The 26,342-nt window shown below is 56.1% G+C and overlaps 2 protein-coding genes across 18 annotated transcripts in view; one reads left to right on the forward strand and one right to left on the reverse strand.

The window, feature by feature from the left end:
* Positions 1 to 279: 279 nt before the first annotated feature.
* DFFB (DNA fragmentation factor subunit beta) lies at positions 280 to 15,614 on the reverse strand. 15 transcript variants are annotated; one of them, XM_045898854.3, is made up of 8 exons: positions 15,333 to 15,610; positions 14,160 to 14,301; positions 12,144 to 12,176; positions 9,176 to 9,391; positions 8,300 to 8,379; positions 8,018 to 8,188; positions 6,183 to 6,283; positions 280 to 1,488 (listed from the first exon to the last, which is right to left on the reverse strand). In XM_045898854.3, exons 1-8 carry the CDS (start codon positions 15,453 to 15,455, stop codon positions 1,254 to 1,256), a joined length of 1,101 nt encoding a protein of 366 aa, XP_045754810.2. In that variant the 5' UTR covers positions 15,456 to 15,610; the 3' UTR covers positions 280 to 1,253. The 15 variants fall into 15 exon arrangements, 10 of the variants coding, with proteins under 10 accessions (XP_045754810.2, XP_045754807.2, XP_045754806.2 ...); XM_064590057.1 differs by lacking the exons at positions 280 to 1,488; positions 12,144 to 12,176 and adding exons at positions 1,495 to 1,860; positions 5,482 to 5,626 and having other exon boundaries at positions 9,176 to 9,364; positions 14,175 to 14,301; positions 15,333 to 15,614; XM_045898851.3 differs by lacking the exon at positions 12,144 to 12,176 and having other exon boundaries at positions 9,176 to 9,364; positions 14,175 to 14,301.
* A 1,006-nt stretch (positions 15,615 to 16,620) lies between these two features.
* The window catches only part of CEP104 (centrosomal protein 104), a 35,922-nt gene continuing 26,200 nt past the window's right edge, over positions 16,621 to 26,342 (forward strand). For 2 of the 3 annotated variants that reach the window (XM_045898855.3, XM_045898856.3), the window contains exons 1-6: positions 16,621 to 16,828; positions 20,921 to 21,046; positions 23,709 to 23,882; positions 24,237 to 24,375; positions 25,806 to 25,868; positions 26,170 to 26,246. In XM_045898855.3, coding sequence (XP_045754811.1) covers positions 20,934 to 21,046; positions 23,709 to 23,882; positions 24,237 to 24,375; positions 25,806 to 25,868; positions 26,170 to 26,246 — 566 coding nt within the window. In that variant the 5' untranslated portion in view covers positions 16,621 to 16,828; positions 20,921 to 20,933. The remainder of the gene's footprint in view (positions 16,829 to 20,920; positions 21,047 to 23,708; positions 23,883 to 24,236; positions 24,376 to 25,805; positions 25,869 to 26,169; positions 26,247 to 26,342) is intronic. The other variant, XR_010411139.1, reaches the window with a different exon arrangement.

Raw genomic sequence — 26,342 nt, forward strand, 5'->3', positions numbered from 1 at the left:
CGGGCGGCCCCTGCCCCGCTGCTGGGCTGGAGGAGGGTCCACAGGACAGCTCAGCAGACTCAGTATCGGGCCCACGTCCCGACCCCCCCCACTGGTGCGCTTCCCTGTGGGGCCAGGTGAACACCACGTGCTAAGGTCCCACGTGCAGGACTGGCTCATCCTAAGACATCTCTATTTCAGTGAAGAAAATGGAATGATTTGCATCATTTTTTAAAAATCACTGACCCTTTGTTTTTGTCCTTATTTTTATCATTCCCAGCAAACTTTGGACACGTCTACTTCTGAAAAATCTTTATTGGTTTTCACGATTATACAAAAGTAAAAATTCAACTACGATCTGTAGGACTTTAAAAATAAATTTTAAAAGATTATGAAATAAGTGCTTATTTCAAAAACTTCAAGTTTTATGAAATACATGATTTGGAAAATTAGCCCTTTATAATCCAGTGCACCCCCACCGCGGCCCCAGGGTTATTGTTGTCCAGACGGCACGTTTCCTCGCAGACTGTCCCGCGTGCACGAACACGCACGTGCGACACACACACACAGTTATAAAAGCAGCAGGGCACACTCGGCGTGGTGAAGCCACTGACCACCTTCTGCACCTGACGCACAGCCCCCCGTTTCCGTACAGAAGCACAAAGCTGCTACACAGCTTCGCATAATGTCGATGGGTAGGACTGAATCGTGACACCTGACCATTGCTGATTTACGAGAACAGCAATTTCCTGTGGTTCAGCCCAAGACCACAGAGAGCCCTTCCCCTACGGACACACATGTGGAGGGTCTCCCGCTCTCCGCCATCATAAACGGTAGCGCATGTCCTTGCACGTGCTTTATGGAATACGAACATTTTACCCCAGATGGGCTACAATCAGAAAAGCCCAGAGGACAGAGCTCTGCATTTGCCGTGGGAGTGGAGACCCAGCCGGGAGCTGACACAGACTACTTGTCCCTCCAGCCAGCACCGCCACGTCTGGCCCGACGCCGTGTCAGTGGGAGGCCCCACCCTGCGTGCGCACGGCAGCGGGACCTTCGGGGCAGGAGGGGCCCCTGAGCTGAGGACAGGGCCTTGTCCCTGCAGACCCACACGCGTCCCGGCCACGCACCGAACTGGTCCCCTGGCGCTTGGGCTCTCAGAGGTGCAAAGGCCGATTCGGAAATGTAATGAGGACCTCTGCAGTGTTTCCAGGAGCCATCAGTAACAGCCACTGGAATCCCGCACACCCAGGGGAGGAGGCGCGTGCGGCCCGTCACTGGCACTTGCGGGCCGGCCGCCGCCTCTTCGGCTTCGTCTGCGGTTTGTAGATCCTGCGGGGGTCACAGCTGAGCTTGTGGGTGGTTTTCTTGTGGCAGGCGATGTGGACCAACTTCAGGTTCTCGGAGGTGAAGAGCAGGCTGTAGAAATACTCCCAGGCCACTTCTCTGCCGTCTCGCTCTGTAACGGCCTCAGCCAGCGCAGGGACCACCGTGCGCTTCTTTTCTATTCTGCAAAGGAAGGGAGAGCAGTCAGCGTGCACCCTCGCCGTCCCGCGCACCTGCCAGGACACCTACTGCGACAGCACAGGACACTCCATACGGCCTCCGCTCGGCCACTGCAGCTGAACCACGAACCGACGTGGGGGCCCACAGGAAAAGACACGAGCACAGTGGTGCACGTTTCAAAAGGAGCCACACTTGGAAACACCCGAAGGAGCCGCGTGTCCGGGACCCCTCATCTTGCTGTCGGCAGGAGGAAGACTGGGGGACAGTCCTTCTCGGGGGCATCACCGCACGCGGCCACGCCCGCCGGCCCGGCTTGGTCCAAGCAACTTGGCTTGTCTCCCGTAGAACGGCTGGGGTCGTGCACTTCTTTAAGTCCTGGGAAGTACGCAGAAGGAAAGGGGTGGGGCCCGGCGTCCTCAGTCCCTCCTCAGCAGAACCCCAGAAATAAAGCCTTCCCCCTCGTCCTCCCTGGAGAGTGTCGTGGTGAGGGCTGACGTCTGTCTTTCCAACCCTAGCCTCATGCTTGTGTGCGTCCACACTGCTTTGTGTAAGCCTGTTTCACTTATAAACAAACCATTCAAAGCCCGTGTACTAATGGGGACGGAAGCTTGCGGACCGACAAGAAGGAATCAGAAGTACCACAGCTGGAGGACCAAAGCACACAGACTCGTGTCCCCACGGCACAGAAACGCTGAATAAAAGGGAAAAGAAGTACATACTTGAGATCACAAGAAAGAAGGGGGGCCCCCCTGCCAGAAACAGAGACGTCCATGCTTGATCCGCAGGGGTGAGCCACCCTCCTGCAGCCCACTAGGGCTGTGGTCCAGAAAGGGGCCCAAGGGGAGAGCCGGGGAGGTGGGACGGAGACCCCACTGCAGCTGTTAGTGTGGGAAGGGAAGTGGCAGGGAGCCCCGGGCTCTGGGGAGGGAGAAAAAGCCACCCCGTCAGCTACCTTCTGCTGCATACCCAGCCCCAGAACAGAGGCCTGTGGGGGTCAGTGTGGCAGGGCTCCTGCTGACCCTGACCCACTCCTGTGGCTGGGCTGGCCAGAGGGCTGACTGGGGGCCGGGCTTTCTCCCCAGGGAGCCAGGTCAGGCCCCTCCCTGGGAATGGCAGCGCCCAGAGAACAGGCCCCAGCGTGCAAGCACGTATCAGGCCTCCGCTGGTATCCGGTCTGCTGGAGCCACGTGGCCGAGCCTTATTCAGTGACGGGAGGCGTCGGGAGAACCCACACGGTGCAGGGAGCGGGAGGTATGATTCGGGGAGCACCAACAGCATGACCACTTCCACAGTCACCCAGGAAGCCAGGACCCTCAGCTCACTGTTCACAGACACACAGTCCGACCTCACGCCGCCACACATGTGGGAGCCAAGCAAGAAATTAATACTCAGTTGTTTCAGAGCCACTGAAAGCCCTGGGTGTCCGGCGGAAACAAATGCAAAACCACTCTGTGGGGAAGGACAAGCCAGCACACACAGGACGTCCACAGAAAACCATCCTGCTGAGGATGAACTCGGAATCCAGACCCAGCAACGTCACCAGGAGCACACAGCAACGGGCAAGGACCCCCGAGAAAGACCCGGGCTACAGCCTCTGAGGCAGACCGCTGAGAGCTAGGGAGGGCTCCCTGAGACCTCTTCCGATGCCAACCGTAAAGTCCAGGGCTCCCCGAGACCACCCACAGGTTTGAGAGTTGGCTCAACAGGCTCAGACGCCCCTGGACACTGTTATGCTCACAGCTGTGGCTTATAATCATGAGAGGATGCAAATTAAAATCAGCCAAGGGAAGGGACTCACAGGTTAGAGTCCAGGAAAGTTCCAGATGCAGAGCTCCCGCCGCCCTCTCCCTACGGAGGGCACAGACCCCTTCGGCAGCGGTGGTGAGCACACGCCTGGGGTGGTGCCAGGCAGGGAAGCTTCCCCAGGCCTCGGTGTCCAGTCTTTGTCGGGACTCGGACACGTGGGCATGGCCGGCCACCCGATGAGGAGCCTCATCTCCGGCCCCCACGGGACCCACAGCCCCCACCGCAATCACACTGCTAGACCACGCAGCGAACCACGGCCCGCAGGGGAGCAAGGACCCTCACAGGCAGGACACTCCAAGGGCTTCAAGGTGACCTCCCAGGGGCCAGGGGCCGAGGCCACACCTCTCTTTGGACACAGCTCAATTCCTTACAGCCGTAAAACAAATATGCTTAAAATGAATAAAGTGATTTAAAACAGAAATAATAATGAAAAAGGCTGGCTTGGTCAGAAGGGCATGCGACTCTTGGTCTTGGGGTTGTGAGTTCAACCCCCGTGCTGGGTGTAGAGATTACTTAAAAATAAAATCTTTAAAAAAATAAAATTAAAATAAATAAAAAATATAATGAAAACAGACTGGTATGGAAAGGCTTGTTTTACAAAGAACCCAGAAGCACTTCCAGGAAGGAAATACGGACGTGGTGGACAGACAGGAGGCGCCCCAGCTGCAGAGGGAACAAGTGAATGAACAACAGGCAAGCGTCCGAGGCGGCCCGGGCGCGTCACAGACACCATGCTCTGGGGGCGCAAGCAACAGACGTAATTTCCCCGAGTTCAGGGGCTGGGGGACTGGGGGGGCCGGCCAGGGCGAGCTGAGAGTCCCTGGCTCAGAGAGGCGGCCTCTTTCCTCACGGGACAGTCCGGCAGGTCAGGCCTGCCCTCGCCACAGCCGCCCTGGGGACCCATCCCCAGACACAGTCACGCTGGCCGTCAGGGCTTCGACGTACGAATGCGGGGCCACAGCTCAGCCCGTGGCCGGACGTGGCCGGATGTGGCCAGGAACACCGCAGCAGAGCTGGAGTCTGAGCCGATGGAGCCCGGGGGAGCCAGGACAAGAAGGCCCAGCATGCAGCTGTGGAGAGTTCCAGAAGAGCCGGACAGGAAGAAGCCGAGAAGTCGTGACTAATAAATGCTCAGGAGTCTTCCAAAATCCAGGAGGAAGTTGTCCCAGAACAAGGAAGACAAGTCCCAGGCAGAACGTGAAGGAGAGATCTGCACCCTCACACGCTCCATGTTCCAGGAGAAAGCCGCTCGAGAGCTGCCACCGAAGAGGCAGAAAGCAGCCGACGCCCGGACACCCCGCTGTCCCGCCTTCCAGGTTCTGAAGGGGGACCCCTGACGCCCCAAACAAGCATGCAAGAGTCCAGGCTACAGGGACGTCTTCCAAGACGAAGAGCACAGAGCGCCCACAGACCCGCACGGAAGCCACGCGTCTGAAATCAGAAAGGAGGCCGGAGGTCAGACGCGCAGAGAAGCCGGCCGGGCTGCTGGAAGGCGTTAGTGCCGTATTCACAGAGAGAAACTACGACCGAAGCCACCAGTGCTCCCGCGTCTGCTGCCTCGTCTGCACTCCGCTCCAGGCTGGCCTGTCCCGCCCTTTAAAGCTGGGACCGACCCCTCGATCCATGTCCCCACGCCCCAGTGAGTCACGGAAAGTAGCAGACGATGAGCTGGAGAGCCAGGGGTCATCTTGGGGTGCTCGGTGCCCGTCAGAAGGGGTGAGACCCTGCGCCCTCCCTAGAGGGGAGCTCACCCCGTGGCTCAGGCACCAGGACAGTCCTAGTCCCCTGGAGGTGCGCCCCCCTTCCCGGCACCCGGGTAATGGCCAGTGGGGCCCGAGAATCTGCCTTCCTGACCAGGCCCCAGATGCTGATGCAGCTGCCAGCCCACAGACCACACCTACATGGCCCAGAACCAGAGACCATGCTCACCCCAGGCTGTCCTATAAACGGTGGAAACTTAGACCAGACACGCCTACCGGTACGGAAATGCAGGTTCCCGTGACATTCTCACAAATGTCCACAGAGTGAAGCGCTCACAAATGTCCCAAAGCTCATCCCCGTAAGCATAACGTAGGATGGAGAAGCACCATGCGGCATCACCACGTGTGACCCCACTAGGTCCGTTCTCAAACTCAGACCTCCAGGGGAAAGGCCTGGAGCCTGATACCTATCAGAAGGAAACGCACAAACCTCAGAACAGTTCCTGGGGGCGGAAGGGAATGGATCCAGAAGGGGTGGGACGGCAGCCTCGACTGTCCCCATAACGTCCTGTATGCGCTCAGTACCATCTGATCCCCAAAAGCGGTATGGCCACTTGAAGGGCATTGGAAGATCTCTGTCTTCATAAAGCAGAGACAAGGACGTCATTATATCCCAAGAAAGCATCTCCGTTAAGATAACACAATTTTATTTCTGCCGTTTCTTAAAATGAGCTCGTACACATAGAAAAACAATCCTGCTGGCCTTCACTCATTCGGGTGAAAGTAGGAAATGCCCTACATACTGAATCAGAGCTCCCGCTCTGAGCTCATCCTGGTTCAGGCAGGAGACCCCCCACCCCCACCCCACTGAGTGCGCCCACTGGGCCCCACAGATGGGAGCTGGACGGGATAGAGGGGGCATGCGCCAGGTCGCATGGATGTGGACGGGGCTCTGGACCGGCTCCTGTCAGAGCCTGCCACGGAGAAGGACACCTAATCACACAGGTTAGGAGCGTGCATCCGGCACCCCACCTCCCCTACACACTCAGGACGAGCTCAGCACAGGAAACACAAGGCAGCCGGCCAACCACGGATGCCACGGCACAGACAGGCCCCAGCAGCTGCTCTTCGGGTCCGCGAACTTAGCTCTCAACAACAAACAGCCCTGACCTCCCCGGAACCCGTACTCACATGTGGTCCAGGTTCCACGTGCTGAAGAGGACCCGGCTCTCCCTGTTACCGTAGGGATTGATGGAGTGTTTGGACGCACAGGTGTCCATGTCAAAAGGACCCTAGGTCAAAAGAGAACAAGGTCCACCAAGTGAGCCCAGCTCTTACCCACTGGTCTTATGTCAAGTTAGATGAGCTGAGAAGAAGGTCCCACCCGGTAGGGGATTCAGTCTGTTTGGGCCTATTAGGAATTCTGTCTTTGGGATGGTACGCCCTTTTCCCTCGTGACCCCCAGTATGATACTCCACATTGGCCATGGGGACAAGCTAGCTCCTGCTATTGTTAGGAAAGCCAGCTTCCCGACCGTGCACCTCCTGGGTCTCCACACCCCGACAGACCCACTGTGTCCAGCCCTCCCCACGTGCCTGCGAGCACACGCCATCACCCGCCCTCGTGGGAATGAAGGCCCATGGCCAGCGCCCACATGCTGGCTGCTCCCTATCTGCTCCACGTGCCTTCCCGGTATTTCCCCACAACCCCAACGCAGAGGCTGGGCATCAGAGACGTCAAATAGTCTGGACTGCCCGGCTTTGGTTTTCCTGTGGTCAGCGTTCCTGGCCATGTCGCACCTTCAGTCACTCCTTTCACAGATGTCTGCTGAGCACACGCCACGTGCCGTGACCCCATCCACCGTCCTGTGTTCCAGACACCCCCAAGGCTCGCAGCTCCCCAACAGAGCCCACTGCCCCCACTTCCCCACCCTCGTGCCCTTGCGGGGTCACTTGTCCACTCCCACTGCACTGTTCTAGGGCGTCACCTCCTCCCTGAAGCCCCCGGCTCACCCCACCCAGGACTAGCCTGTCCCCCGAGGGCCTGCACAGCCTCCCAGCTCCAGGCCCACTGCCCTCACTTGCTTACAGGCCTCGGGCCTCAAGCCTCCCGATGATGTCAGGCTGAAATCTTTTGTCTTTGCTCCTCCTCCGTGAAACACCTGGGCTCAGGCGACGCTCGGGGAGAGTACGCGTGAGGTCACTCAGAGGCTAACGTGCAGTTGGTTGGGAAGGAGCAGTGTTCTGCTGGTCAGGGCCCATCACCCACGGAAGGAACTGCCCAGGCAAAAGCGCTGGGAGCCCGTCTGTGGGAGGGAGGCCGCGCCGGCCTCCAGGGTCTGTACCCTCAGGCTACCAGTGGGGGGAGGAGATTTTACTGGAAATGCAAAGGGGCCCAGGTACTCGCCGGAGCCCAGGAGGCCAGGAAGGAGGCGTGGGCAGCAGAACGGCCCCTGCCCATCCTTGCAAAGGCCACCAGCTCCAAGCCCCGTGACTCATGACCCTAGTCGGTAGCCCGTTGGACAGTGGTGCCTCTGTAATTTCTCCGAGTGCCCGGGAGGAGGTCCAGAACGCTGCCTCTGGCCGCTGCGACCCCGCCAGGTCACATCTGGCCACAAATCCTGAAATCTGAGCTGCCATCCAGAAAGCTTCCCCGGGGGGCCACGTTTCAGCAGCTGTGACACTGTCCTTCTCTTATCTGCCCATCCCCCTCCTCCCAAGGGGAGCGAAGGGGAGGCCTCCACTCCCGGGACAACCGCGCACTCCCACCACATCAGCGGTTCTCAGACGAGGGCCCAGACCAGCAGCGCCACCAGGGACTCTGTCAGAAGGGCTTCTGAACCAGCAGCTGGGGCCGGGAAGCGGGGCGTCTTGTATCGACCGTCAGGCGGGGAAGGGGGTTCCAATTCCACTGCAGTCGGAGAGCCACGGGCTGAGCTGACCCTTCCCTCATGCCGACGCCCGGAGGGAAGCCAGGGGAGGGCTGGCTCAGCACCCGCCTGGGTGGCCCTGGGACCCACGGCGCACCTGGCAGCAGAACCAGCCCTCGGACGTGCAGAGCCGGCCGCCTGCCTCGGCGCCTCTGTCGAAGTAGCTGCCATTGTACTGCGCCGCCCTGAGCTCCCGGCACATGACGTCCACGATGCGGGAATACTCCTCCTGAGCCTCCACGCCGACCACGGAGGCGTAAGAGTTCACCTGGAAGAAACCAAGGGCCACGGCTGAACGCTGGCGCACGATGTCCCAAAACCCAGAGTCGGGCGGGCTCCACGGCCTCCGCCCCCCTGCCCGCACGCCCCGCGCTCCGACCTCTCTCAGGTAGCTCCGGATCCGGCTCTCGCAGCTGTACCTCAGGTACCCAGACTTACTCCTGAATCGAGACTCCAAACCTGCCAGGAACAGACAAGGGCCCTGTGGCGTCCGCGGCCACAGGCTGGGCGCACCGCCGGCCTCACCTGAGAAGCGTGCGGTGTCCTGCTCGCAGGCTCCGGTTCTCTCTGCCTGGAGAGGGTCCCCGGGCCCCCCACGTGGGCATCTAGAGGCCACCGAGGGCCTCTGCTCCTGCCCCCCAGCCCCCTCGTCCATGGAGCTGCTCTGACCGGCTTAAAGGCCGACCCCGAGGTGGACGCACCACGTGTCCGTGACCAGGTGACGGACAAGCAAACGTGGTCCAGCCACGCAGGAGAATGTGAGTCAGCCTGAAGAAGGAAGGAGGCTGTGACACACGGGACGACACACGTGGCCCGCGAGGGCACGGTGCTGAGTGAAACCGGCCAGGCTCGGGACACACCCTGTGTGATCGTGAGTGAGGGCCTACGGGAGTCAGATCAGAGACCGGGTGAGCAAGCGCGGGCTCCAGGGGCCGCGGAGCGGACGTGGGGGCTGGTGTCTAACAGGCCACGGTCTCAGTTGAGGAACGTGAGAAAGTTCTGGAGACGGATGGCGGTGACGGCTGCACGCCAAGGCAAACGTGCTCAACCCCATTAAACTATGCACTTACACTGGTTAAAATGGAAAATTTTATGTTACGTCCACTTTTCCCCAGTTCAGAAATAAAAAGGCCAGCCCCAGGGCTGCGAGAGCAGAGGAGCCAGGCAAGGCCCCGGCCCGGGAACTGCGGGGGGCCCGGCCCCCCCTGCAAGGCCGGCTCTGAGCCAGCCCTCCCACCCCCAGCCCCCCAGCTACCTTCGAACCACGGCGGGTCCTCGGCCCTGGTCTCGGCCGCGATGTTCTCGCTGACGGTGTGCAGGAGGTCGGCCAGCAGCTTCTGCCGCAGCGGGGCCTGCTCGTCGGAGAGCAGCTGCTGGGCGGCCTGGATGAGGCCCGCGTGCGGCTTGTGGAACGCGCTGAGGAGGCGACTGATGTCACTCACATCTGCCACCAGAAGGGGGACCGACAGAAAAGCGAGCAGTCCTTGAGGGCCACCGCGGGAAGACACAGAGCTGCCGGCCTTGAGAACGGGCTCTCGCACGTCCAGCACCTCCTCGCTTCTGGAACTGCCCAACCTCAGGGATGCCCTGGGCCCCAGGCCTTGCCCAGACACCAGCGAGCCGTTCCCCTGGGCCCGCGCCCGGGTACCCGCCCCGCAAGTGATGTGGGGTCGGATGTGGAGGGGACACCACCCAAGCAAGTGGCTGCCCTTCTCATCCCCAAACGAAACCTCCCACATCCTTGGGCTTCCTTCTAGACCTCCCTCTGGGTCTCCCCCCGACGGTGCTGCCCCCCCGGAAGCCTCCACACACACCCCTGCTCATGGCCGAGCAAGCACTGAGGACCCAGCGGACTCAGAGTCTACCAAGACCCTTCGTGACGCCTCAGCCATAAATGGCTGTGTGCACAAAGAACGATGCCCCACGCCCCAGCGGGGTCGCTCCAGGGACGAGGCTGTTCGGTGCTCAAGAATCAACCAGTATCGTCCGCCCTTGATGGACTAAAGAAAAATAATCCCATGATCACGTGAATCCGCTGATGCAGGAGGCTGCGGAGAAATTCTTCCAGGCCAAGGACTTGGTGAGAAGTTTCCAGACTTAGCCTGGAGAGCACGAGCACAAAAGGAAAGCACGGACAACGTGGGCTTCACCAAAATGGGAAACTTCTGCTCCGTGAAAGAGCCTGTTCCGGGGACGCAAAGACAAGCGACAGAGGAGGAGGAAAGCCCACAAGCCACACACCTCACAAAAGACTTGTATCCAGAACACATCATGAGAAAAACCCAAAACTCAGCAGTTAAAAACTCCAATGAGAAGACAGACAAAAGACAAATGGACAAAAAGACACTTGCCCAGAGAGGACAGATGGATGGCCGACAAGCCCAGGGAAAGGCAGCCACACCGAGACAGCCCTGCACACCCATCAGGGTGGCAGGGACAGAAGACAGCCACACCGCCCGAAGCTGGACAGGGGATGGGTGCTGCCACTCTGGAACACAGCCCATTTCTCTGTTTGAAAAAAAACCACTTGGGGCGCCTGGGTGGCTCAGTCGTTAAGCGACTGCCTTCGGCTCAGGTCATGGTCCCAGGGTCCTGGGATCGAGCCCCGCATCGGGCTCCCTGCTCGGCGGGAAGCCTGCTTCTCCCTCTCCCACTCCCCCTGCTTGTGTTCCCTCTCTCGCTGTGTCTCTCTCTGCCAAAAAATAAATAAAATCTTTAAAAAAAAAGAAAAAAAAAACACTTGATTGAGATGGGGTCCCCACCCCTCACAATTCACCCACACGAAAGGTACAACCCCGTGCTTCCTAGTTTGTGAGAAAATGGGCAAAGGTTATATATTCCACCGTGCGAATGCACACTTTGTTCACCCGTTTGTCTCTCAGGGGACACTATTCGGGGTTCCACCTTTTGGCCATGATGAATAAAGCTTCTCTAAGTAATCATGTGCAAGTCTTCGTGTGGACGTGTGCTTTCGTTTCTCTGGGGTGTGCACTAGGCGTGGGACTGCGGGGTCGCAGCTGATGCTGTTGACTCATGGGGGGGCCACCAGCCTGTCCCCACGGCAGCTGCACATTTCACACCCTCCAGCAATGGGCAAGCGTTCCGGTTCCTCCACGTGCTGCTCACCAGCATGTAACTAGCCCAGCGGGTGTGAGGGGACGCCTCCCTGTGGGTGTGATTTGCATTTCCCGGATGACGAATGGTATCATCTTTCCATCTTGTTTGCCATCTGAGTATCTTCCCTGCAGAAATGTCTATTCAGACCCTCTGCCCATTTTTAAATTGGGTTGTCTTTCACTGTTGGGTTGTAAGAGCTCCTTATTAACTCTGGATACAAGTCCCTTACCAGACACACGATTCGCGAATTCCTTCGTCCATCCTGTGGGTTGTCTGTTCACCTCGATGCTGCCACAAAAGTCTTACATTCTTAAGTCAAATGTATCTATCCTTTTTCTCTGGTTGTTCACGTTTTTGGTATCATATATAAGAATCCTTAGTCAAATTCAGGGTCATGAAGATTGACTGCCCTGTTTTCTTCCGAGGGTTTTAGATTTTTAGCTCTTGCGTTTAGGTCACTTACCGCATTTTGAGTTGATTTTTGTTTATGGTGCCAGGTGAGGGCCCGGCCCACTCTTCGGCATGTGGATGTCCCGTTGTCCCAGCACCACTTATTAAAGAGATTATTCTTTCCCCCACTGGATGGTCTTAGCGCTCTTGTCACCATCAGCTGATCACAGACACATCAGTTCATCTCTGGACTATCTTCTAGTCCAATGTCTTGACTACTGTTGCTTTGTAGTAAGTTTTTAAATTAGGAAGTGTGAATGCTCCCCCTATGTTCTTTCTCAAGATTGTTTTGGCTATTTTGGGTCCCTTGAAATTACATATGAATCAGGGATTAGAATCAGCTTGTCGGTTTCTGCCAAGGAACCAACTGGAATTCCAATAGGGACTGGGATGATCTGCAGATCAATTTGAGGAGTATGGACATCTTAACAGTGTTAAACCTTCTGACCCATAAACACAGTGTATTTTCCCATGCATTTAAATCCTTATTTTCTTGGAACAACATTTTATACTCTTCAGATTATAAGTTTTGCACTTCTTTTGTTACAGTATTCCTAAGTGTTTCATTCTTTTTGATTCTACTGTAAATATAACTGTTCCCTTAATTTCATTTTAGGTTATTCATTGCAAGTATACAGAAACAAAGTTGAGTTTTGTGTATCGATCCTGTATCCTGCAGTGCTGATGAACTCACTGATCAGTCTAAGACTTTTTTTTAGTGGATTCCTTAGAATATTCTATACACAAGATCACAGTGTCTGCGAATAGTGACAGTTTTACTTCTTCCTTTCCAATCTGGATGCCTTTATTCTTCTTGACTAACTGCCCCGTGTAAAACCTCCAGGACAACGTTAAAGAGAAGTGACAAGAGTGGACATCCTTGTCGTTAAAAATTAAACACACACTTACGATACGACCCAGCAACTGTACTCCTGACATTTGTTCCAAAGAAAGGCAAACTTATGTCCGCACAGAAACCTGTACCTGACCGGCCGTGTGGGCTTTATACGTAACAGCCCCACACTGGAAACCAAAACGTCTCTCAGTAGGTGAATGGGTAAACAAACCGTGGCACAGCCACGTCACGGAATGCCACTCAGTGACAAAAAGGAACAGACTACCGGTACACACACCACGTAGATGGCTCTCAGGGGCGTACTGCTGAGTGAGAACAGCCCATACACTGTGCGAGTCCATTTCCCTCATGGTCTCGAGATGACGTTACAGAGACGGAAAACACATCAGTGGTTGCCAAGGATGAGGGACAGCGGGGCTGCGAGGGGAAGGCATGGTTATAAAGGGGCAGCGTGCGGCAGAACTTTGTGGTGGGGGTGGGACGCTTCTGTACCTTGACTGCGCACACACAAGCCCACGCAGTGATAAAACGACACAGAACACATGCCCTGCACCAAGGTCAGCCTCCTGGTTTGGATGCTGCACTATGACTATGTCAACTGCACCCTTTAGGGTTCACTATCTTTGTAACTTCCTACGAATCTATCACTATTTCAAAATAAACAATTTAAATTTTTTTTAAAAGAAGTTTACCAAGTAAAAGGACTAGTGGTCTCAGTGGAGAGAGGGGGATAAAGTGCCAGAGAAAGAGAGACATAAAGAAAGAGGGAGGGGGAGATAGGGAGAGAGGGAAGAAAGAGAGGGAAGAAGAGAGAGATAGAGGGAGGGATGGAGGGAGACAAGGAGGGGGTAGGTGGGAGCGGGGAGGACAGCAACCCAGCCTGGTCTGCTCTCAACTACATCATGAAATGGGAAGGAGAAGGAACAGCCAAAGATTCTTAGGACCACAACCCCGTCCTGCCCAGTCCCCACCTCCTGCAGGAGGCCATCCCAGGTGGCATCACGGTGACTCTGCTTTCTGGCTGCCTCCTCTAGAAGGACAAGGCCCCACAGAGAAAGAGCACGTGCGACCTCAGAGCACGCACTAGACATGTGACCCCTCACTGCTGACAGCAGAGTCCCAACGGCAAGGCAAAGCCACACGCACACTACTCTAGGGCGTCCTTCTGGACCTCAGGCCGAAGAGGTGGCTATCTCCACCCTCCGGGCTCCCACTTCCTTCCCCGGGCGACAGAAGCATCTCCTGAAATGTAAGCCACTTTGCATAAGAGCCACACAACCCTCCTAGGAGGAGAGCACACGCGCTTTGCCACTGGCCTACGGCTGCAGTGTGGAACCTGTCGTCCAGCTGGTGCTGAAATACAGACACCCCTAAGGAACCACCCCTGGAAATAATTGCTCTGATAAGGCCCCCAACGCGATAGCACGCCAGCAAGCACCAACACAGAACAGACACTGAGCACAGCTCCAGCCACCCTCGGAGCCACATGGAAAGGCGTCCCTCCCGCTGGCTCTGCCTCGCCCACAAACCCGTGCAGGCCCCAACCCCCCCAGCCCCTCCCTTCTGCCCTCGGGAGTTACCAGGACAAGGAACAGAAAATTTAAATAACTTAGAAAAGAAGAAAAGACACCTTAAACACCCAGCTGGACCACTGGGGTCCTGGGCAAGAGGAGGGGCAGCTCACCCTGATGCTGGGGGCTTCCCCCTCTGGAGTTCCGGGCAGGAAGACCCTCCCCTTCCCCCCTTCCCAGGCTGGTGTCCATGGCAGGCCCCCAGCACCTCCAAAGCCAGTCTGGCTTCCCCGCCAAGCTCCCACGTCCCCGCCACTTACAGCCTTGCCAGGTCTGGCCCGAGGTGAGAAGCAGCAGCTCCGAGTTGCCAGGGACACCCCAGAAGTAATCTCCGGTCAGCTCCGTGCCATCCTCGTAGAGGCACAGGCGGGAGCCGGTGACAGGGAGCTGCGGAGAGGGAGGGCAGGGCAGGATGCTCCTGTGCTGGGTCTCAGGCAGGCCCAGTAACCTGAGCCTTTCCGTCTGCGGTCCTCACAAACGTTTTAAAGAGTCAAGAGCGGGATGCTGTCCACATTCTACAGGTGGACGAACACCTGAGACAGGGCTGGGGTCTCCAGTACCCACGTGTCGAAACAGACACCTCCTGCAGGTCGTTCTAACATACAAGTCGTGTAAAAATGTAGACACAGCGGGGACGACTTTGCAGAATTCACCGCACAGACCTTTTCGACAGGAGCTCCTGAAGGGCTCTGAAAATCCCAGCCTGTTGCAGAACAGGCGGCTGACTGCTTCCGCTAAGCGCATAAACACATCCCCATCAAGAGCGCACATCCCCTGACTGGTGTGGAGACACACCACTCGGCGCACTCTGCATCCTAGGCGATGACTTATTAAGGGGAACATCTGACTGAAAAGGACTCACGGCCTCTGGCTGACAGGGCGTCACCGGCACGCGGTACCACTGGTCCGGTACACTTGCTGGACTCTGATCAGCTTTATGGACGTTGATGGCAAGTCCGCGCGCACCTGCACCCACCCACACCCACACCCACACCCCACGCTGCTCCGAGTCCAAGTCCAGCCAAGAAAACAAATGCGTAAGAATCCAGCAGGGACGATGACTGGAATCGCTGGAGCAACAGCGCTAGAAGGGCCTTCGTGGGCCTCTGAGCTCAAGTCCTTCATTTTACAGAGGGGGCAAACCGAGGCCAGACAGGCCACGGGGCTGTGTCCTGGGGCACACAGCAAATTAGCAGACGTGCGCTAGAACCGGAGTCCCAGGATCCCAGGCCAGGGCGGCCGCGATCCTCGTGGTCGGAGAGGGACGACTTGTCCCAGAACCGCTCCACCAAGTCCCGCTGAATGGGGCTCAGCAACTAGAGGACGACGTGAGAGGCGGCGCCCGGCCCCGGCCCCTGGCCTCGGGCAGCTGCACGTGCAGGCGCCCGGCACTCCCACTCCCGCCCCGCGCCAGGCACCTGAAAGTGGCGGCACCCCTTCTGCAGCACCTCCGGGCAGCTCCACCCCGCCACCCCAAACTTCCTCTGGCTGTGCAGAGCCCGCAGCCTGAACGTCTTGGGCTTCCGGAGCACCGCAGACATCCTCAGGGCCTCCGACCCGCCGGCGGCACGTGCTTGGCGGACCGCTCAGGCGGGTCCTCGCCCAGGCCGCAGAGATCAGCCGAGCGGCGAGGGTCCCGCGCCTTGTGGGCTCTGCTGCGGGACCAAAGTCGCGCGGAGTGCCCCGGAAACTCCATTACCCAGAAGGCCCGGGGAAGCGGAGGCGCGGCCCCGCCTTGTGCGCAGGCGCCGTCCTCCAGAGACTCCATTACCCAGAGGCCCGGGGAAGCGGAGGCGCGCCCCGCCTTGTGCGCAGGCGCCGTCCCCCAGAGACTCCATTACCCAGAAGGCCCGGGGAAGCGGAGGCGCGGCCCCGCCTTGTGCGCAGGCGCCGTCCCCCAGAGATTCCATTGCCCAGAGGCCCGGGGAAGCGGAGGCGCGGCCCCGCCTTGTGCGCAGGCGCCGTCCCCCAGAGACTCCATTACCCAGAAGGCCCGGGGAAGGGGAGGCGCGGCCCCGCCTTGTGCGCAGGCGCCGTCCCCCAGAGATTCCATTGCCCAGAGGCCCGGGGAAGCGGAGGCGCGGCCCCGCCTTGTGCGCAGGCGCCGTCCCCCAGAGACTCCATTACCCAGAAGGCCCGGGGAAGCGGAGGCGCGGCCCCGCCTTGTGCGCAGGCGCCGTCCCCCAGAGACTCCATTACCCAGAAGGCCCGGGGAAGGGGAGGCGCGGCCCCGCCTTGTGCGCAGGCGCCGTCCCCCAGAGATTCCATTGCCCAGAGGCCCGGGGAAGCGGAGGCGCGGCCCCGCCTTGTGCGCAGGCGCCGTCCCCCAGAGACTCCATTACCCAGAAGGCCCGGGGAAGGGGAGGCGCGGCCCCGCCTTGTGCGCAGGCGCTGTCCCCCAGAGACTCCATTACCCAGAAGGCCCGGGGAAGCGGAGGCGCGGCCCCGCCTTGTGCGCAGGCGCCGTCCCCCAGAGACTCCATTACCCAGAAGGCCCGGGGAAGGGGAGGCGCGGCCCCGCCTTGTGCGCAGGCGCCGTCCCCCAGAGATTCCATTGCCCAGAGGCCCGGGGAAGCGGAGGCGCGGCCCCGCCTTGTGCGCAGGCGCCGTCCCCCAGAGACTCCATTACCCAGAAGGCCCGGGGAAGCGGAGGCGCGGCCCCGCCTTGTACGCAGGCGCGGCCTGGCCCGGCCGGCCTGGTTGTCATGAGAGCAGCGGCCGCGGCCCTGGCGCTGGGCGCAGGAGGCCGGGGCTGCTCCTCGGCGGCCGCCGCCGCTGCGGCTCGGGGGTGCGGACCGGCCGTGGACGGCGGAGGAGGCGCCACCTGAGCTCCGGAAGGCGCTGCCGAGGGCAGGCCGAGGGCCCTGGGGACCGAGCAGGCGCCGAGGTCCGGGCGGGCCTTCGGTCCTGACAGGTACCCCGAGCCCCGACAACGCGCGCACCCGGGATTCGGGGCCTGGCGGGTGTGGGCGCGGCCGGCACAGTCGGGGGCCGGGCTGGGCCCAGGGCGCGGGGCCTGCCGGGGTGGGCGCGATCGAGGGGCGGGGGTCCGGCCGGGGGCGGGAGCTAGTACGCAGGGCGCCCCTGCCGCGGAGGGCGCTGCCCGCCGCAGCCCAAGGTCCGGCCGGCGGTGGCCTCCAGCCCGCGCCGGGTTTAGCGCCGGGTGCGGTCCGCACGTCCGGACCTGCCTGGTCCGGGCGCCCAGATGACCCAGAGCCCTACCTGAGCCGGGGGAAGAATGTGGCTCCGCCCCTGTGCGGTTCAGCGTCTCTCCACCCCCTGCCCCCCGTTTGGCACCTATTCAGCTTCAGACAGGCCCCGCGGCACTGCCAGCCTTTAAGATTACTTGACCAAAAATTACTTGCTCGTGTAACATTTACGTTTTCATAAGAAGAAAAAGTGGAAACAAGGTTTGTCTCCTCGTCTTGTAGCAAAATTTGGGAGGTCGCTGAATTGTTGCGGCTTAATTCAGAGATGTCAGCAATCCTGATACGTAAGTGGAAAGGTACACGTCGATGGACTTGGTGCGGAACCCGCGAGCTGCCTTGGTCCGTGCAGGCGCCCGCGTAGCGTGGAAGCCGTGGGCAGCGGGTGCCGCCTGGAGGCCCGCACGCGGACGGCTGCGTATTCAACAGAGCCTTGATCTTCCCCAGAATGTTAGTGGTGATTTTGCAGGCCACGAGTAGCATCCTTTGGTGACACCGCAGGTATCATGTAACACTCTGGAGGGTCTCCTCGAAGGGGACCTAGAGGACAAGGTGGAAGAGCTTTGGAAGAGGGTAGCCAAAAAGGAATCCCTTTCAGCTGCTTGAAGTGAGACGATAATGTTGTCTCTACAGCGCCCAGGCATGTCTCCTGCCTGGTTCCTAAATGCCAGCACTTTGTTTGGGATTTTTGAGGCGGTATAGTATATGGTCACAACCTTTGGACTTCAAAGGTCCTGTTTTAAGGCTTAGAACCGTAGCAGAGGGTTTTGGTGAAGATCGGAGGCTCTGGAACCCAACCAGCTAAAAGCACTCTGGCTCCGTGGCTTACTAGCTGTATAACTTTGAGCAGGGGCCTCTCTGTACCTCAGTTTCCATGTGTCTAAAGTTGTGTGACAACAAACCTATATCACAGATGTTACGAAGGTGTAAGTATGGTCTAGGGCTGAGGACGGTCCTCGGCACACAGTAAGTGCTTTAAAGGTAGTGTCCATCTGCAAGCGAAACTACTATGTAAAGGAATATATGTCTAAATACAAGAGGGGCAATATGAATGGTATTTCAGATTTTGGAATTTCAAGATATACTTACATTCAGTTGAAAATATTTAATGGGGCACCTGAGTGGCTCAGCCGTTGAGCGTCTGCCTTCGGCTCAGGTCATGATCCCAGGGTCCTGGGATCGAGCCCCGCGTCGGGCTCCCTGCTCTGCGGGAAGCCTGCTTCTCCCTCTCCCACTCCCCCTCCCCCTGCTTGTGTTACTGCTCTCGCTGTGTCTCTCTCTGTCAAATAAATAAAATCTTAAAAAAAAAAAATTTAATAAGGGCGCCTGGGTGGCTCAGTCGTTAGGTGTCTGCCTCCGGCTCGGGTCATGATCTCAGGGTCCTGGGATCGAGCCCCACATCGGGCTCCCTGCTCAGAGGGGAGCCTGCTTCTCCCTCTCCCACTCCCCCTGCTTGTGTTCCCTCTCTCGTTGTCTCTCTCTCTCTCTCTGTCAAATAGATAAATAAAATCTTTTTTAAAAAAAAGAAAAATATTTAATAGATGCCTACTAATTTTAAGGTGGAATAGAAGTAACGGGCCCTGCTCTTAAAGATGATTGAAGAACTTGAGAAATTCAGAGCAGAGAGCTAGAACTAAGCTTTAGTTAAGTTTGGCTGGACTTCAGAATTCGAACAGCAGATTGGGTCAGGACACAGTTGATCCTTCACCTCTGGACAGGGAGCACATCAAGAGCTCTGAGATTGGGACACAGATACTGATGACCCCAGTTGGACTTGAGGAGGAACACAGGACAGTTGGGGGGAGTGCTCCAGGTGGGGAGACCTGGCTACAGTCCATGGTCATCCTCTAGAGAAGACAGTGGGATGGAGAAGAGTGGATTCAATCATAGTCATCTGAAAGGCAGGATCAATGAGACTTCGCACATGATGGATGGGAGTGGGGAGGAGGAGGTGCAGGGTAAGTCCAGGCTGAAAGCCCAAGCTCGTGGGAGGAGCTGCAGGGTGCGGAGGACAAATCCCATTCCTGGTGGGAGCACAGGTGGGGTTCTGCATCACACCTGCATACAATCACACTCATCCAGTGTTGGTGCTTGCTGTTTTATTCTCTGAGTGGGTTTACTTTAGCGTTCCTCTGATGTACCGTGGCATCCTTCAGCGAGCTTGTTTGTGTCAGAAATTACAATCTTTAATAATGGTTTCTTTATTCTGTTAGTAATGCTTTTGTTCATATATTCGAAGAAGCATTGGCAAGTAGCAACCAATAATTAATTTATTGATGCAGGTCATTTGAGGTTCTGAATGAAAGTAAGAGATCTAGATCATGCATCAAGCATATTAAAATAAGCAAAATCATGCAGGATATGTTTATGTTACCTCCTATTCAGGATTACAGTTGACAGAATGTCCTATCTCAGAGAACTTTTTGGAGAATTCTTTATTTTCTATCTTAGTGAGGGGGAGTTTGACTGGCTCGGGAACTGGAAATAACCAGAAGTTTATGAGTAGTTTGGGCCTTAAATGTGGCTGAACCTCAGGGTTCCCAAGGTGGCTGTTTTCCCCCGTCAGCCTGCTCTTTGGCAGGACCTCCCCACTGGTGGCCGCCAGTAACCGCCCGGAAATACTCTATGGCTACAGCCCCAACAAGAAGGCTTCTCTTTCCCTGTAGCCCCAGCAGAGTCCAGGGATAGACCACACTGGTCCCGTTTGGGTCCTGCTCTCGTGTTCCCATCCCTAAACCGGCTGCCGAGGAGGGACATGGAACCCACAGACTGACAAGCCCGGCGCGGTGCGGGCAGAAACTGCAGCTGAAGTGCTGTTCTCAAACCAGGACGGGATGGATGCCGAGCAGGCAAAACCAGACATCACAACATCCATCCTCAAAATGATACTCAACTATGAACAGTTTACCAAACAATGACAAAAAATTCATGCAACCAATATATAAATATCTCAAGCAGGCCCCAGGTGCACATCTCCGCCCCTGGCATATATCTCCCTATAGTCCTGCCTTCCCTGCTCGGGTCATGCATTTGCATTCAGCAGTTACCATGCTGTTGATTAAACTGTCCCTTTTCCTCTTATTTTTGTATAATTTATTAGCACACTGATTATATTAGTTTCTTAGTAATTATAAAAAAAAAATTTGGTGTTTGTATCTTAACAAAACTCTTTGGTTTTGCCATAACAAAGTGCCACAAAGTGGATGACTTAGAACAACAAAAATGTACTCTGGAGGCTAGAAACCCACAATCAAGGTGTCAGCAGGGCCTTGCTCTTTGTAAAGGCTCCACGGGAGGATCGTTGCTGCCTCTTCCAACCGTCTGGTGCTGACAGCAATCCTTGGCATTCCTGGGCTGGCCTCCTTGTCTGTGTGCCTGTCTGTGTGTCTCAGGTGGACACCAGTGCTTTCATATCAGGGCCCACCTACTCCAGCACGACCTCTTTCCTCTTCACCCCATTACATCTGCAAAGACCCTGTTTCCAATAAAGCTCATATCCACGGGTACTGGGAGTTAGGACTGCATCCTCTTTTTGGGGGGAAACCATTCAACCCACAACACTGGTCAAATTTTCAGGACATATATTTGGAAAAAGTCAAGATAAATGGTACCTTAAGTGGAGTTAGAGGCTCCTAGGAGAAACACTTAACAAAAAAAACCTGGATCTTTTCAAAGTGATAGGAAAATTCTGATACCTTGTGAATTATTTTGTCTGTGAGCAAGGCATGAGCTAACGTGTTCAATGTTGTAAAATGTTACCAAGTTCCTTTATCTTAAAGTCTTTCCTGCCCTATAAACAGCCCAGTGCCCAGGATGCCCCACAAGATTGGCTTCGTTGTCGTCAGCTCGTCTGGACACGAAGATGGCTTCAGCGCCCGGGAACTGATGATCCACGCACCAACCGTCGGCGGGTGGAGGTCACCGAGGTGGGCCAGGCTGGGGCAGCGGGCTGCCTTCATTGGACGCTTCTGCTTTGTATTACCACTCAGGCCTCAGAGCCACGCACTCCTGTGCGGTGATGGGGTGTTGCTTCCTTCTCTTTACATTTTAAAGAAAACTTGTTGGACCTTTTTCCCTGGTAGCATTAACTGACGTTCACTTAAGAAACGTGTGCAGAGGAGGGGCAGGAGGAGGGCCCGCGCAGCGTTGTTTAGCTGTCTTCCCTGGCTGCCCGCTGGGCCTCCCGTTCCCCCCTGTGTTCTGGGCTGAGCTCCTTGGTGTCACAGCTGTGCTCCTGTGGGTAAGATTTTCGTGAACCCCAAACTTTAACCAACAACACCTCTTTCAAATGATTATCTTGAATACTTGTACACTTTTAAAAATGCCCGTTACTTGCATAACATAATACTAGTTAGTATTTTTCTGAAACTAAGCCTTTTCCTGAGGGGTCTTCAGTCTTCGCCAAAGGTAGAGTCACAAGCGGTCAGGAGCCCAAGTGCCTGATCAAGCTTCCTGCCCGTGGGGCCGGCTCCCCACCCCGGCGCACCCCCTCCCCGCGTCCCTGCCTCTCACGCTCCCCACCATCCCGTCACCTCTTAGTATCCCTGAAGGACAGCTTTGATGCGTGCTTGAGTTCTGTAAACTACATTTGAATAACACAGTCCCAGGCCCGTCTTCTGAAGGATTTTAAAAAACATAATACTTCCAAATTTTGTCCATTGTCTTTTCTTCAGACCACTTCGGAAGGGTTTTTCTCGTGATCGATCACCAAGTGTCTTTGTGCCTGGAGTGACCTCACCAGCGGTCATAACCTACGGGCTCGGCATTTGAGAGCAGTAAAGATCTTCCACACCTGGAGCCACGCTTCACGGCCATGGGGGACTGAGGCGTGCCCGCGTCACAGCCTGTCCTAGCCGCCCTCCTGCCCCACGCGCATCTCTCCTACGAGCTGTTCATCTCCGAAAAGCCCGGGCGACTGCGCCTCTGAGCTGAGAGTCCCTCTGATCTGAGCTCACTGCCCTCTCCTCACCGCACACCCTCCCCCAGCACCCCTGCGCACCCCTGCGCACCCCTCAGTTGGACACAGAGGCTGCGCAGATTGTCGTGCGCTCAGCCTGCCGTTCCTCTGCGCGCTCTTTCCTCCCTCGTTACTGTCCTGTTGCTATGAGGCCGGGCACTCGTTCGCAGCAGGGGGTGAACAGGGCCCCGGGGGTGGCCGTGCCTCTCCCTGGTGGGCACAGCAGGGGACGAGGAGATTGGCTCCGAAGGATCGGGGAGGGTGGCTGGGGTCAGGAGTTTGTTTTGTCTGTCATAGCTAATGCCTATCGTGTCTGCGTGGAAAGGTCAAGTCACCAGCTAGATCACGGCTTGGACTTGGGGTGATGTCTAGTTGGGGTTCCTTGACAAGCAGGAGGGTTTTAAAGCCAGGGTCTGATAGGCTCCCCCATGGTGAATGTAGGGAGAGGAAGGAGCCTGGAGCCCAGCCCAGAGGCAGTGCAGGCCTGGATGGAGGGGAGGGCCCCCTACAGTCATACGGGCTCAGGCCTGTGGGCTGGGTGAAGCCGGGACCAGGAGGTACACTTGTACACAGCATCATGGGGCCCAGCGGTGGCCGTGGTGAGAGTAAGCTGTGGAAATATGGGCCAAGCACCCTGGAGGGGCTGGGGAGGGGGTGCATGAGAGAGCTGTGCTGGTTTGCCAAGTGCTGGCATGGGAGCCAAGAAGGATGTGGGGTCACAGGAGGGGTTTCTTAAAATGGGGGGTTCTAGAGTGTGTGTGTGTGTGTGTGTGTGTGTGTGTTGATGGGAGTGATGGGGAGAGAAAAGCCTGGGTGGGGGCAGGCAGGCTCTGGTGCCATTCAGGGGAGTGAGTGGGGGATGGGGCACCAGCAGGGATGCTGCTCCTTTCGGGGAGCAGTGGGAACAGTCCCATTTGAGGCCAGTTTTCTCAGTGGAGTGGGGGGCTGCTGGGAGAGGTGGCAGGGGGTTGGAGCATGGCCAGTGGGCAGGAGTGGGCTCACCCACAAGGCCGCCAGGCCCTTTCCAGCTCTTCCATCCTTGGCTGCTTCCCGCTCCCAGGGCCTTCGATGCCCTACTGTTCTAGTAACCCAGCGCTTGCCAGCTCAGCGTACATAGTATCCGTGGTCTGAGCACTGTGCTCTGTTGCTCGGTCATGATCAGATCCTGCAGCCGCGGTTCTCCAACCCGTTCTCATGTGGGTGGTTGATGTGCTCTGTCACTTAGAAGGCAAAAACTAGAAGCTCCCCTGTGGACAGTCATAGGCCTCTCCTGCAGACCCCTGAACATGCGTGGTAGGCACTCATCACTCAGATTCCCTGAGCAGGTGGCTTTCCTAAAGCATTTGGGTTCCTGGGCAAAATCCTTTGACTCTGTCTTTCCCACCAGTGCAGCCTCATCTTAAGATTGATGTTTTTATCTTGTGTTGAACTTCATTTGAAACCGTTTCATTTCAGACCATTTTCCAGTTGCCGAAAGCATCGGGTGGCAGTCTGAACTGCAGCTTCAGCTCCACCAAGCGCAGGGCGCTGGCGCCAGCCCCTGCCGACCGCCTCGATGCGTGCGGGGTGCCGTGCACACAGCCGGGAACCCTCGCGGTAACTGTGTGACAAACACACGTGTTTGCTTTCAGATTTTGCCAGTTTCCACAAGAAATCGTTCTTCAGATGGTGGAGAGGTGTCGAATCAGGAAGCTGCAGCTGCTTGCCCACCAGTACATGATCCCAAGTAAAGTGGAGTTCTACATCAGCGAGAGCCTGCCCGAGTACTTTGTGCCCTACCAGGCGGAGCGGTTCCGGAGACTTGGGTAAGGGTGAGACCGAAGGCTCGTGATGGGAACTGTTAGTCCGACTCTCCCCGTGTCCGAGCGGCGGGAATGAAAGGACCACCCTGCTCCCGGTCCTGGTCAGACTTCTGTGGGGTCGGGCGCGCTGCCTCGTGGAGACGCGCTCGGTAAGCAGGACTGTGGGGTGTCAGTACCATTCGCCTCTGCTCCTCAGATGCACGACTTGTTTCAAGAGAACGGGTTAGAATACCGTTCCTGGGCTTCTCCCAAGGTTTTTGCATTCTAGACTTGACTTGGACTGAAACCCGTTGAGTTCAGTTTCGCTGCGCCCACGTTTTCTGTCAGCGTGATGCCGGCGTGTGCTCTCCCTTTCAGCTACATCTCTCTCTGTGACAATGAGAAGACAGGCTGCAAAGCCCGGGAGCTGAAGTCCGTCTACGTGGATGCAGTAGGACAGTTCCTGAAGCTGATTTTTCACGAGAACCACGTCAACAAGTACAACATATACAATCAGGTGAGATGCGCGCCCTCACCTTGACCGCTCCCCACCTCCTCGCAGCATCTCAGGACCCTGTGCCCCTTGGCAAAGGCATTTCAAATCTTTTTTTAAGATGGTAACTTTTATGGCAGAACGTTAAGCTCTCTGGGAGCCGTGTGGTGCGATCGGGAGCCACCAGCCCACGCGGCAGGACCACGCTGGGCGCCTGGCCAACCCAAGTGTGATGGGCCGCTCGGGCTAACTGGACTCTCCAACTCAGAAAAAGAATCAGTTAAGCAGTGAAATGATAATATTGTGGTGATGTTAGGTTTAAGACCAATGTCATCTGCTACTTTTTACAATTTTTTTACTGTGTCCACTAGAAAATTTAAAATTATCTACGTGGCTTGTGTTGTTTCTGTTAGGTGACACTCTTTCTAGATAAACCCGCTAAACTTTTGCAAGATAAATCCCCTGGTAAGACTTGGGGATGTGATTTCAAGTCCTCATTCTTATCTCTCCCTCCCTCCCGTCCCATCTTTCTTTTCCTTTTTCTTGTTTTTTAGTTTTGTTTTTGGCATGGTTCATGTAGTAAAAATCAGTTGTGTCCAAAGCAGGCTCTTCATTACCATGTATATTGACAACACTCCCCACCCCCTCTAAGAGGAGTGGAACATTCCACCAAATCAGAGTTTTATACCCAGCAAGTGAGTTGAGGAGAGCTCTGAGATGTAGTTCCGTTGCCGGGTCCGCCGCAGCAGTGCTTGACCGTGAACCTGAAGATTGATCCCTAACCTCTTTCTACGTCGGCCCCACCAGGAAAACCCCCTCACTTAGTTCCACCCCGCAGTGATGCTCAAGGGAGAGAGGGTGTGGGAAGGGGAGTCCTCCCCCTACAGGGGGAGCCACAGACCCAGACAAACTGAGCTGTGTTAACACAGGCTTTCATTCCATTGTCGCATTTACCAGGATTGAATAGAGGGGTCCCCATACTGGACTATGAGGGAACGGTTCGATGCGATGCTGTGTTAAAACTGTGGAGGCTTGGGGTGCCTGGGTGGCTCAGTTGGTTAAGCGACTGCCTTCGGCTCAGGTCATGATCCTGGAGTCCCGGGATCGAGTCCCGCGTCGGGCTCCCTGCTCGGCAGGGGGTCTGCTTCTCCCTCTGACCCTCCCCCCTCTCATGCTCTCTCTCAAATAAAAAAACAAAACTGTGGAGGCTTTTAGCCGTTATTGTCTTAATGTACTTTAGACGTTAAAATAACCATTTGATTAGTCATTAGAATATTAACTTACATAATTTACAAAAACTATAACAATAATTCTATAGCTTGACATTTTACAATTAAGGTGCTCTGGTGTACATCATCCCATTTGATGACAGTATGAGCAAGCAGTTTATAATAAAGGGGGGACGTCATCACAAACATTTTATACTTAATTTCGATTGGTTAACTCTTTCTTAGGTTGCTCTGGTTGCAGTAAATATCATTGGAGACCCTGCAGATTTCAGTGATGAAAGCAATATTGTAAGTTTGGGACGTTTCATTCTTAAAGAAGAAAATGTATTTCTAACAAGAGGGGATTGATTATTTTTGTCACAAAAAGTGTCATCTTTGAAAATCTTTATAAAATTGTTGAATAATTAGATAATTTTTAGCAGCTGTAGTGTATTAAACTTTCTTTTACTCAAGAATTTTAACTGTCTCTCCAAAAGACTAGGATTCTCAAAGCCCGCTGACATCTATATATCACGCCATCTCTTAGTTAAGGTTTCGTGTTGTTCCTGTTTTCCTCTGAGACACTAACCAGAACTTTTTGCTCCCAAAGACCTCTAGAGAGAAGCTGATTGATCATTATCTGGGGCACAACAGCGAGGACCCAGCTCTGGAAGGAACTTGTACTGGGTAAGAATCCTCCCCACAAGGCCATCAGCTCCTAGACTCCCCTCAGAATTGCCAAAGTGTGAGTCAGCTCTAGAGGATTGGGGGTTCGAGAGCCTC

This window comes from Mirounga angustirostris, unplaced genomic scaffold, assembly GCF_029215605.1.
Source record: "Mirounga angustirostris isolate CCGP_5_RB_7025 unplaced genomic scaffold, mMirAng1.0.hap1 SCAF_4, whole genome shotgun sequence".
In the NCBI taxonomy this organism is placed as follows: domain Eukaryota; kingdom Metazoa; phylum Chordata; class Mammalia; order Carnivora; family Phocidae; genus Mirounga; species Mirounga angustirostris.